This window comes from Phyllobates terribilis, unplaced genomic scaffold (assembly GCF_046119375.1).
Source record: "Phyllobates terribilis strain yellow unplaced genomic scaffold, ASM4611937v1 Scaffold_1__5_contigs__length_1240528914, whole genome shotgun sequence".
NCBI classification, from domain to species: Eukaryota; Metazoa; Chordata; class Amphibia; order Anura; family Dendrobatidae; genus Phyllobates; species Phyllobates terribilis.
In genome coordinates this window covers 477,198,215-477,211,616 of record NW_027362761.1, presented here as the reverse complement: position 1 = coordinate 477,211,616, position 13,402 = coordinate 477,198,215, and the positions used below count along the sequence as shown (strand labels likewise).

At 42.0% G+C, this 13,402-nt stretch overlaps 1 protein-coding gene across 1 annotated transcript in view; it reads right to left on the bottom strand.

Moving 5' to 3' along the window:
* Positions 1 to 7,160: 7,160 nt before the first annotated feature.
* The window catches only part of ACOT12 (acyl-CoA thioesterase 12), a 94,771-nt gene continuing 88,529 nt past the window's right edge, over positions 7,161 to 13,402 (bottom strand). The window contains exon 15 of the mRNA XM_073679209.1: positions 7,161 to 8,650. Within this exon, the coding sequence (XP_073535310.1) occupies positions 8,507 to 8,650 (144 nt within the window). The 3' untranslated portion in view covers positions 7,161 to 8,506. The remainder of the gene's footprint in view (positions 8,651 to 13,402) is intronic.

The following is a 13,402-nucleotide window of genomic DNA, read 5'->3' as shown; positions in this document are numbered from 1 at the left end:
TAAAAGAGTAATCCATCTGAATGAAGGATAAACCTTTCCTTTGGGTGGTAAATCTCAATTGTCAGACTAGCCCCACCCGAAGGAGCCAACTGATGAGACGCAGCTGGACAGCAGACCTTCACAGAGACCATGTGCTGTATTAACACCATGTGCCGTCCTATGGATGGAGTAAACAGACTGGAGAACAACAGTAAAACCCTCAGTGTTAGTTTAACATTTACTGAGCAGATTGAGGCTCATTTTTGTGGTAAATTCTGAAGGCCAATCATGAGGCTCTGTGTGGCCCAGACATGTGGCTCACTTTAGCCTAGAGGTCTAAGGTCCAGCTTCCATCCTGAAGCCAATTTTACAGAGCGCACACACACCCATTTTTGAGTTTTGCGCAAACATCCTTCAGCCTTTCCTAGTATCCATAACAAGGAAAGGGCCCCATAATCAAGGTAAACATTCACGAAGATCACTCACCACCAGCTATACGGATTTGGAGGCAGGAACGAGTCACAGGCCTGTTCCTCTCCATCCGTCCATGCATGAGCAATACTGGGGTGGTCAATCCCAGGCAGGGCTTCTCCACTGATGCACGGAACTGGAGCTGTCGACCCCAGACAGGGGCACAGGTCCACAGCAGCGTCTCCACTGATGCACGGAACTGGAGCTGTCGACCTCAGACGGGTGCAGGTCCACAGCAGCTTCTCCACTGATGCAAGGAACTGGAGCTGTCGCCCCCAGATGGGCGCAGGTCCACAGCAGCTTCTCTGATGAGACGCAGCCTTCTCCACTTATGCACTGCATCGCGGTTAATACCGCACTAACAAACAGATGCCAGTAACCCAACTTCCGGGTTCCGGTCACATGATGTCCTCGAGGCGCGGTGACGTCATCAGGCCACGACTTACAGGAGGACGGAAGTGCGCGCCTGCACGAGCCTCGCGCGAGGAAGCCTCATACACTACCGGTGCTCCCAGGTAGGCCCTGCCCATAGCAATGGCCTGCTACCTCTGAACGGGGCGCCGCTCTCCCGTGGCACGCTCCTGGTCAGGGCGGAGGTTCGCAGACGGCCTCAGACCCGGCGCGCCGACCTCCGCCGCGTGTCGATGGGGACAACACCCCACGCAACTCGCATCTCCAGGGCGATGGTGGGCTTGCCACCCCAGATAGGGGTGCAGTCCCACGGCAATCCGGATCCCAACAAGAGCAGAATCCTCTACAGAAAGCGCAATCTGGCTGAAGCAGATAAAAGGGCTGCCACCCCAGATAGGGGCGCAGCTCCCCTGCATATTCGGTGCAAAAAAATGCTGTGCCTCTCCCAGATAGGGGTGCACTCGCATAGGCAGAACGCTGGAGCTGCAGATCCCAGATAGGGGCGCTGCTCGACAGCCGTCGCCATCCAGATCTTTCACGAGCCTGCAATAGGTTCCCTCCATCAAGGACAGGAAACCAAACTGAGGCGAGAGGGAGGGTCGCCCCCTTTTAAGCCTGTAGGTTTCCTGTCCTTGGTGGGCAGATCCCCTCTCTCGTGGTGCTGTCATGGTCGACCGATAAATAGAGCTTTTTGGCAATGCAAGGAGACCGTTTGTTTACAGACGGCACAATGAAGCTTATAAGGAAAAGAACACCTTGCCAAGAGTTAAGCATGGTGGAGGATCCATAATGATGTGGCGATGCTTTGCAGCGTCTGGTACTGGAGGCATTGTTCGTATCATAGGAATCATGAAATCAGAGAATTATCAAGAGATTTTAAGCAAAATGTCCTACCCAGTGTAAGAAAATTTGGTTTGAGTCGAAGATCATGGGTCCTCCAGAAGACAATGACCCAAAGCACACATTCAAGAGTATACAGGAATCGTTGAAAAATAAAAAATGGACTGTTTTAAAATGCCCAGCAATGAGTCCTGACCTCATTTCCATTGAAAATCTTTGGGCTTTTCAGCTGAGAAGTGCAAGGAGCTTATAGATGGCTACAAGAAATGTTTGGAGGCTGTCATCAATGCCAAAGGGTGTGCAACCAATTAATTAGGGAGTGCCTTTATTGATGTAAATGCTGTTTATTATTTGTTTTTCAACTTCCATGTTGCAATTTCAATATCTTATTGTTGTATTACTTTGGATCACTAATTAAAAATCTTGAGGATATAACTTTGATGCATTCTGACAAAAATGAATGGGTGCCAATAATGGTGAGCAGCACTGTACACACCTTTTCTGAAAGGCCATAGAGGCTATAACACCATTAAGCAAGAGGCACCACTAAATAAACACCACCATGAAGACCAAGGAGATCTGCAAACAAGTCAGGGATTAAGTTGTTGATAAGTACAAGTCAGAGTAGGGTTATAAAAAAAAAAAAAAAAAATATCCCAATCTCTGATTTGATCGATTTGATGATGCTCAAGGAGATCATCAATCAGATGGAAAGAACATGGTACCACAACAAACCTGCTAAGAGGGCCACCCACCAAAATGCTCAGCTCAGGCAAAGTGGGCATTAATCAGAAAGACAGCAAAGAGAGCAAAAGTAACCCTAAAGGAGCTGTAGAGTTCCCAAGCAGAGACTGGCGTGTTTGTCAATACGACCACAATAAGCTGTACACTTCATAGAGTTGGCTTTATGGAAGAGTGTTCAGAAAAAAAGCCTTTACTTACACAAAAATTTTAAGGCTCATTTTGAGCTTGCCAAAAGACATGTGGTAGACTCCCTAAATGAATGGAGTTCACCTTCCAACAAGACAATGACCCAAAGCATACTGCTAAAGCAACACTCGAGTGGTTTAAAAGGAAAGAGAGTAAATGTTTTGGAGTGGACTAGTCAAAGCCCAGGCCTTAATCCAATTGAGAATCTGTGGTCATACTTGAAGATTGCTGCTCACCAGAGAAATCATCTAATTGGAAGGAGCTGGAGCAGTTTTGCCTTGAGGAATGGCAAAAATCCCAGTGGCAAGATGTGGAAAGCTCATAGAGACTTATCCAAACTGACTTGCAGCTGTAATTGCTGCAAAAGGAGGCTCTACAAAGTACTGACTTTAGGGAGTAAATAGTTATGCACACTGACGTTTTTAAGTTATTTTGTCCTATTTTTTGTTTGCTTCACAATAAAAAGAAAACCAAAATGTTCACAGTTGAAGGCATGATCTTTTCATAAACTGATGCTAAAAAAAAAAAAAAAAAACCTCTGAAATTTCAGGTTGGGAGGTAGCAAAACATGAAAAATGCCAAGTGGGGTGAATTACTTTCGTAAGCCACTGTATGTATAAATACATTATTTCTGAGTATTCTAGTGTTTTAGTTCAGACTTCTTGCTATTACATTGCTCAAATGGAAGTCTGTTTTGAAGATAGCAAGCTGTCATGATTGCTTTGCTCTAGGCAAATCTGCGTCAAAAAGCATACTTCTTCCACTTTTACAAAGTGTCCGGTTACTTCCTTCCACTGCACCATTTTGTTCAGGGTTGTATGGCACAGTGAATTGGCACAGTGACGTGGTGGGATGGTGTTTACATTTTTTTCAGCACCCTATATTATTTTCATTCACTGTCGCGGTTTATTTACTGTAGGGTATTTGCTTAAGTTTTTATCTTGGGTTTTGTTTTAGTGGCCAGTGTGAACATGCGCTTCCTCTTTAGGTTTTCTGTTTCAGTTTGTTTGCACCATGTGCATATAAAGGTGTGGCCTGCCTTTTCCTTGAGCTGGATCACCTTCTCTTACTTTGGTCAAGGTTAGGCTAAGTGCCCACCATGCAGAAATGCTCCGGATTTTTCCTGAGTGTTTCTGCATCTCCCTGGCAGAAAAAATGCATGCGGATTTTACATCCGTTTTTCCTGCCAGGGACAAGCGTAAGTGAAGCGTTTCTCACATGCATTTCTGATGCGGGATGTCAAGCGCTTTCCAAGCGATTTTAGCATCACTTGGAAAGTGCTTGACAACTTGGTCACACTATATAAATCCATGTAACCGGCATGGATTTATATAGTGTGACCAAGTTAATAGTTGAAAAAAAGATTAAAAATGATAAAAAAAAAAAAAAACAACATTATACTCACCTTCTGATGGCCCCCGGTCTTTTCTCTGCTGCGTCCGGTCTTGCCGGTGTCTCGCGGTGGTGTGAAAGGACCTGCCATGATGTGATTTAGTCATGTGACAGGTCACGCGACCGCCGAAGTCAGCGGTCGCGTGACCCGTCACATGACTAAATGACGTCATGGCAGGTCCTTTTAGACTGTCGTGAGCCGTAGAAGAGACTGGACGCTGCGGAGAAAAGACCAGGGGCCATCAGAAGGTGAGTATAATGTATTTTTTTTATTTTCATTTATTTTTTTTTACAGGTACTATGGTACCCGGGTCTGGAGGAGAGGCTCCTCTTCTCCAGACCTGGGTACCATCCGCACATTGAATCGCTTAATTTCCGCAGCATGTGCACAGCACGTGCAGATTATCATTGGGGAACATTGCAGACCTTCTACCAAGCGTTTAAGCGTTTCTGCAATGGAATTGCCGCTGCGGAAACGCTTAAAAAACGCATAGTGGGCACACAGCCTTAGAGAAGAAGCTTCTGTCATTAGTCATATGACTAGTTGCCCCAGAGTCTATACACCATGTATGCCTTGATGTACTTGAATTAAGAGTAAACACAGCTTCAATATTTGAAGTGTTATATTCTTTAGTAATGGCACTTTTAACCCTTTGATGATTTTTCTTTTTTTTCAGCCGATTCATTCTAGCTTTCTCGACTCTACAGTTAGCCTTTAGGTTCCCTGATTTCTTGCTGACAAAACACTCACGTGTTTCCTTCAAAAGACTTTTTTTAGCGTAGATCTTGGGTTTATAAAGCAGATTCGGCTTTGGATACTCCACTGCTGCTTGTAACTGGGCACACCTCTACTGCAATTACAAGTGTGTCATAGTTTTCTGGTAGATCCCTTAGTAGTAGTGCAGCAACAAGGAAATTCTGGAACTTTACTTGGTAACTGGTAGTATTTACAATATTTACAGGCAGGTATAAAGGATAAGGCCCAAAGGGTTGTTAACTTTCCCACAGGTACTTGAAACAACTTCAGCCCTGGTTCCCAATTTAGGTGAAGCATCTCTGTTGCTTTGTTCTCTAGCCCTAGGGAGTCTTCCTCACCAAAAGACAGTATATCCAGATCTTAGTTCTCCTCACATTCTAGACTTGAGTTCTAACTTATTCTGCAAGCCTGCAGACAGAATGTGTTCCCTGGTCCTTAACGATTCTCCCGTGGTTCCCAGACCAGCTAAGGGGACTTTTTCTCCCAGAGTTCTGTCTGACTAAAGTGCTGGTATGGCATGTACTCCACCATGTGTTATACATTGTGTAGAGATGGCGATTTCTTAGGTCCAGCTTCTGAATTAGGCAACAGTATTAACATTGGAATGTCATGAAAGCCTTACTCATGTCCGTGAGTAGTGATTCGGTGTCACAAGCAGTGAGACAGAGTAATCAGGAGGTCCGAGGTCAGATACCAGGAGGGTACGTAGTATAGAGGGGCAAGACAAAGGCGTGGTCAGGTAACAGCAGTCTAGGGTCAAATGGTCGGAGGGTACATCAAGACAATGGAGTAAGATAAAGGGATGGTCAGAGGCCAAGTCCAGGGTCAGGTACTTAAAGTCAGAAAGCGTCAAGAGCAAAAGGGATAATCCTCACATATAGTCACAACAAATCCTAGGTCCAGCAACAAGGTCAGAGAAACAGATACAATGCTAAGCACACACACCAAACAAAGCTACGCTACAGCTGATACTGGACTGCTCATAGCTAACAAATCACTAAGGACAGGAGGCATCTAGGGAAACGATGGGGTGACTAGACTGTCACTCACAATACTGACAGTCCAGCACACTCCAGATCCCATAGGACGGCTGAGATGCGGGAAAGACTAAGTGCAACACAAAGGGAAGAGGGGAAGGGAGCCCAGACTGTAGGGAAAGGGGAGGTAGAAACCTCCTAGACTGATCTGATCTCACCCTGTCTCCCCCAACATCCCTATATTTGTTCTTCACCAATCTCCGCAAGAAACCTAAACCCTGTATTTCCCTAGCGCTTGGCCCTGCATAGGGAAGGGGGGGTGAACTCTAGTCAGTCCCCACTAACAACTAAAGACAACAAAGGAGACAAACAGGGGGAATAGTAACTTAGCTTGAGCCGACTTCAGAGCAATAACTCCTAACGATCTCCAAGCACCGAAAGGAAGTAATCCGACAGCAACCGCTCCAAGCCTTCACTTCAGAGTACAAATGAATATCACCAGCACCTCCCTATTGCAGACTGAAAGTATTTAAACACCCAGGCCAGGTTGTTAATCAGCAAGAGGGAGGTAGCCACTGGGTCCTAGAGTGAGACAGATCTAAGAAGTTGTCTGCAATGCCAAACAAAGATCTCCTGCAACCAACTGCAGGGCGACTGTCTGTCACATCTGAGACACCCGTGACACCACAATGATGAAACCGCGACAACTCACATGTCAATTTGTGTCATGCAGGTTACGTTTTTCATGGATAGAACATGTATCCTTTATACGAACGACATCTCACAGGCATGATTTTTTTTTTGCAAATTATTAGTCTGTAAATAAAAAATAGATGTCAGATTTTGATTCACACTACCCATTCAGCCACAACCAGGTTAGAACACTACCTTCTACCAGGGGCATAACTACAGCGGATGTAGGGATTGCAGCTGTTCCTGGGCCCTGGAGCCTAAGGGGGCCCTCAAAAGATCCCCTTTATAAATATAAGACGACCGATTTTACTGAAGATCCATAATAATTGGGGACTTCATGGGAGATTTTGAATTGGGGTCTACAAACTCCACATTGCAGGAACTAAGGAGGCCCTGGCACAATCAGGAAAGCAATTGCCACTTTGGTGGTGACTGGGTCCAGAAGTATTGTATGAAATTTATTTCATTTCTTTTGGTGTCATAAAAATGGACTTACAAAAAAAAAAAAATTCTTCATTTGTTTGACGTGTTGAAAGGAGCCGAGGATTGTGGCTGAGGTCTCACAGACTTAGAATTCTGACTTTTCTGACTCCAGGGATCTTCCTTAAAACCTCACTCAGTGCATGGCACTACACATGCAAAATTGCAGTGCTCTTAGTATTTGGCGCCATCTAGTGTACCAAAGTAGTTATAAAGACAGCAGATTTCTAGCAATATCATTTATTTTAATTCCACATTATATTTATATATTTTTACAAAGCCAAGTCTATTTGGAGCATCCATGGGAGTGATCATGACTGTAGCATCTAAAGACCTATATAGTCTCTACTGCAAACAGCAAAATGTTCTCAAATATGCAGCAGTCATAATCACTGACAAGTTTAGCGCTCGTCAGAATAATTAATGTATACTTTAATTGATCTGTATTTGTGACATTGTTAGTTATCTGACAATTGTACCTATAAAAATCAAAATAAATATCAGTAACTATTGAATTGAAGTACAATTAGACATTTACATGGGTTAGATAATTACAGTACAAATCTTAAATAATATTTATAAGCCATATTATACAGTAAGTTGGTTTCACTTTTCAGTAAGTAGTGTCTCCTGGAAAGACAAAAACAGTTAAGTGAAGAGCATGGTGCTGGATGTGCAGCGCTCTGATGTGCAGCGCATGGTGCTGGATGTGCAGCGCTCTGATGTGCAGCGCATGGTGCTGGATGTGCAGCGCATGGTGCTGGATGTGCAGCAGGGTTCTCAGGATTACAAATGATCTGTGCATAATAAGGGATATTACTGAGGCTGGGGTCATATGTTGCGCTCTACGCAGGCATAATACACATCCGAGGAGTGTCTGCTGAGATGCCGCTTACTAAATATTGTTGCGGCTTTTTGCTGCATCACTAGAAATTAATGCAAATTGCTTTTCTATTGTTATTGGCAGCACAGTTGCTGCAAAACAATAGGCAATCCATTAGCAATTAATTTCTAGAGATGTAGTTGAAAAACTACTGGGACACTTAGGACGACTTCTCAGCAAACGCATCTCATTCGTGTGCAAGACATGCCCACAAGCGCCATGAGCGACCCCAGAGTAAGATTCCCTGTAGTGCTACATTTTAGTTATAACTAGAGCAACAGGTACAGTCCAGCAGATTGCATATGACTCAATATATTCCTTGGGACTGCAGGCAGAGCTAAATAACTAAATTCAGTATCAGTACAAAGTTTGTACAGCCCTAGTTGTGCATTAAAGGGAACCTTTCGTCATCAGAATCATGTTGCCCAAACCAGGAGCAGTATTAATCAGAGCCTGGCTAGACCGTTTTAGTGAGAAATATACCAGGCTCCAATCATGCAGTCAGGATCGGATTCATACTGTCCGTGGTTTGGGCAGCAGGAATCAGGTGACAGGTTGCAGTTAAGGTTGTTCTTTTGTTTGTTTTTTTAAGTGAATTTTGTGATTATTTAGAAGACTAAATTTCAAGTATAAGATTATAACATGATGTTTTCTTGTTTTTTCTTCAAACACTTAAAAATGTACAAGAGGAATTTACAATAAAGTTGTGCAGACCTTGGCGGTCTCTAAAAAATGAATACAAGATGATGCAGTCTCCTGTATAGAATTGGACCAGCCAGTGAGATTCTCTTCAATGTATGGCATAATGCCGGATGTCAGCTGGTTCACGTAGGTCACCTGTAAAATTAAATTATATCATTATTGGAAATGCCATTCTAAATCATGTTAAATAGATATAGGATTTTCTATCTTGTGAACAGATTGGCCCTGCTGCTGGTCATACACAACATCTGTCTGCCATATTGGCTTCCTCCCCTTTGCTGCCCCAACACACCTGGCTGCTCAGCAGGGTTCATGTATTTTTAATAGGAAGAGAGAAGGATGTCATGCTCAGACCAGGATTGCTAATCCACTGTTTTATTTACATTTTTTTCATAGAAACCCCATACCTACCTCAAACCATTTTCTTTTAACAAACCACACCTCTCTCACTCAAAATGAAGCAAAAGTAAACAAAATTTGAATGCGCCTTACCCGGCCATCCTATGTTACACCACGGATAGCAATGATAATCGATAATGTAGTCATCTCTGGCGTTGCATAGGACTGCAGGTAACATCTGTGATATCAGATAATGTAGTAGATGCTACCTGCAGTCCTATGTAACACCACAAATAATATGGTGATAGCTAGTACAACTTTGCTTGCTTCAGTGACAGGCCTGTGAGAGTCCGTTTAGGTTGCGATGGCACAAAGGGTCTGATTCTTTAATGCAGTTGCACTTTTTTTGCCTAGTTTTGATGTTTTTCGCCTGTTTTTAATTTGTACTTTATTCTCTTAATTTGTGCTTTTTTAAAGTACATTTTATGTGTTTTTCCTTTTTTTAATTTTTGTCACTGTGGGCAGGGTTTGGTATTTTCAGATGTTTTGGGCTGGTTCATCAATTGAGACTTTTCAAAAGCTTCTTGCAATTATTACTTTCTTTTAGCATTTGTTGACTTTTTTTTTTACATCAAACTTGTTAAAATGGTTTGCATCGTTCATGAAGCTTGCTCAAAACCAAAATTAGTCTTTAACTTGTTTTGCAATTTATTAGCGCAAAAAGTCATATGTTCCACTAAAAATGTCACAAGATTTGCTCAAATTCCAGACAAACAAACACCACCACCACACTTCAGTCACAATTAATAAATTAAAAAAACATATGGAAATCTCCAAAGAGACCATCCGAGAGGTTGGCAGCTTTCAACACATGGACAATTCAAGAAGATGAGGGCAAAGAATTCATAGCTTTGAGCAGAATGGAGAGAAATACCTGCTTTGCGAGTGAACAGTGCAAGGGTGCTTTCACATTGTGTTCTGTGTCCCCGTCGGGGCATACGCCCTAAAATTCCCCGCAAAACGGGATCTGGACGTATGCTCCGACAGGGCCATACTTCTGAGAACAGACACTGCACTTCTGGGTTTCTTTCGGTGCACAAGTAGGACCCCAATCCGTAAATAGTAAAAGAAAAACTTGGCACTTATTCTTCGTGCAAAACAAATGAATTTTTAATTGTTCAAAAAAATTCCAGAAATAAGATGTTTCGGTCAGACATTCAGTCTATCCGGCAAAAACAAAAACAGTATATACAGAAATAAACAAAAAGTTATATATACAAATATATAAAGACATTATATATATATATATATATAAAGACATTATATATATATAAAGACATTATATATATATATATATATATATATATATATATATATATATATATATATATATATATATATATATATATATATATATATATATATATATATATATATATATATATATATATATATATATATACACACATACACACATACATATACATATACACACACACAACAAAAAAGTCGTCCTGTGTAGTTGACCTAAGAGGAAAACCCCATGGTGACAAGGTCTAACCAGGAAGAGGTGATCTTCAGCTAATCCCACAAGATTGAGAATGTTGATGGGAGGAGGAAAATCAAGGAAAGAATGGGAGAAAAGTATAGACAAACCAGGAGAAAAAAAAAAAAAGAAGAGGGAAGAAGGGAAAAGGAGGGAAAAATAAGACAAAAAAAGGAGAGAAGGGAAAAGAAGGGGAAAAAGAGGGAAAAGGAGGGGGGGGAGAAAATGAGGTGAGGGACAAGAAGGGAACAAAAGAGGGGGGAGAGAGAAAAAGGGAAAGGGGAGGAAAGAGAAAGGGGGCAAAAAGGGGGAAAGAAAGGCCAATTAAAAAAAAAATTAGAATATAGTAAATGAAGCTGTAAACATTCATCAGGTAACAATAAACCCTAATCTTACATTATCTTAGTCCCCCCAGAAGTAGGGAGTGAAATAAATTAATTATGTTAATATTGCACCATAATTTACAGGGTATCAAAAGAGGGGTGTCAGGTACTCTAATGGGGTAGGACCGGCGCGAGACAGGGAACAGTCAAAGGAATGCCTGTAGGTCATAATCTTTGAGGCCCCTAGGGGCCACTGTCTAACGCATGGATCCAATAAGCTTCGCACTTTAAAAATTAGGGTTTATTGTTACCTGATGAATGTTTACAGATTCATTTACTATATTATTTTGTTGTTGTTTTTTCATGACATGTACTAAAAATACAATGTATATACAGTACAGACCAAAAGTTTGGACACACCTCATTTTAAGATTTTTCTGTATTTTCATGACTATGAAAATTGTACATTCACACTGAAGGCATCAAAACTATGAATTAACACATGTGGAATTATATACTTAACAAAAAAGTGTGAAACAACTGAATATATGTCTTATATTCTAGGTTCTTCAAAGTAGCCACCTTTTGCTTTGATGACTGCTTTGCACACTCTTGGCATTCTCTTGATGAGCTTCAAGAGGTAGTCACCGGGAATGGTTTTCACTTCACAGGTGTGCCCTGTCAGGTTTAATAAGTGGGATTTCTTGCCTTATAAATGGGGTTGGGACCATCAGTTGTGTTGTGCAGAAGTCAGGTGGATACAAAGCTGATAGTCCTACTGAATAGACTGTTAGAATTTGTATTATGGCAAGAAAAAAACAAATAAGTAAAGAAAAACGAGTGGCCATCATTACTTTAAGAAATGAAGGTCAGTCAGTGCGAAAAATTGCGAGTCACCAGCCTCAGAAATCGCAGGTTAACAGCAGCTCAGATTAGAGACCAGGTCAATGCCACACAGTATTCTAGCAGCAGACACATCTCTACAACAACTGTTAAGAGGAGACTTTGTGCAGCAGGCCTTCATGATAAAATAGCTGCTAGGAAACCACTGCTAAGGACAGGCAACAAGCAGAAGAGACTTGTTTGGGCTAAAGAACACAAGGAATGGACATTAGACCAGTGGAAATCTGTGCTTTAGTCTGATGAGTCCAAATTTGAGATCTTTGGTTCCAACCAACGTGTCTTTGTGCGACGCAGAAAAGGTGAACGGATGGACTCCACATGCCTGGTTCCCACCGTGAAGCATGGAGGAGGAGGTGTGATGGTGTGGGGGTGCTTTGCTGGTGACACTGCTGGGGATTTATTCAAAATTGAAGGCATACTGAACCAGCATGGCTACCACAGCATCTTGCAGCGGCATGCTATTCCATCCGGTTTGCGTTTAGTTGGACCATCATTTATTTTTCAACAGGACAATGACCCCAAACACACCTCCAGGCTGTGTAAGGGCTATTTGACCAAGAAGGAGAGTGATGGGGTGCTACGCCAGATGACCTGGCCTCCACAGTCACCAGACCTGAACCCAATAGAGATGGTTTGGGGTGAGCTAGACCGCAGAGTGAAGGCAAAAGGCCCAACAAGTGCTAAGCATCTCTGGGAACTCCTTCAAGATTGTTGGTGTTGGCATATGCAACAGATTAGGACTTATTATAAGTGAAAGGAGGACTTTATACTAACCAGACAGCAGATGGCGATAGTGAGTAAAGTTATATGCTTGCTGTAAATGTGGGAGAAAAGCTCTCAATTGTTGGTTGTTTTTACTTCCTGTCATTTTCTTTCTTTCCTGAATGTGTTATGTCAGAAGCACACGGACTGTGTGACACTGAATTGTATCTCATGTTTAACCAGTATGAAGTAAATACGGTTTACTCAAGATATCTTGCTGATTGAAGGTCTCGTAAGTACAGTGGTGACTCTAAGAAGATGCACTCTGCGACAGGTTATGGGCCCAGGCAACCCAGACACTAAAGCCCAGACACTACAGGCCCGCACTACAAGAGGATCCTGGTTTATAACCCCAGATAACGGAGCACACAGATAAGCTCTGTAAACAGAAGGAAATAAAGCCAGATACAGAGTGACAGGAATTCATGATCCCAGGAGCTGGATATAATTACAGAGAATTCAACACAAGCAGGACATACAGTATAGGAACTATCAGCAAGAAGAAAAAAGCAGGAGAATATCTTCAGTACAACTCTCTAAACTAGTAAGACTATATAAAGATGATGAGTAACACAGAACTGAAAGTCACAGTAGCTAAACTGAATAGTGAAAATTATCAGTTATGGAAATTCAAAGTAGAGATGTTGTTATCTAAGGATGATTTATGGGAAGTAATTGTTACAGAAAGACGAGATCAAGATAATCAGACATGGGATAAGAAGAATAGACAAGCGAGAGCCACTATTAGCTTATTAGTGGATGATGCTCAATTAATACATATAAGAAATGAAGAAACAGCTAAAGGAATGTGGGAAGTATTAAGAAAACTGTATGAAAAACCTAGCTTGAATCACAAGTTATTTTTATTAAGAAAGCTTTACAGTATGAGATTGAGTGCAAATGACGACATGCAGAAGCACATTCTCAATGATGGAAGTGATATCACAGCTAAGATCTATTGGTGAAGACATTAAAGATAGTCATGTAGCAGCTATATTATTGTGCAGTTTACCA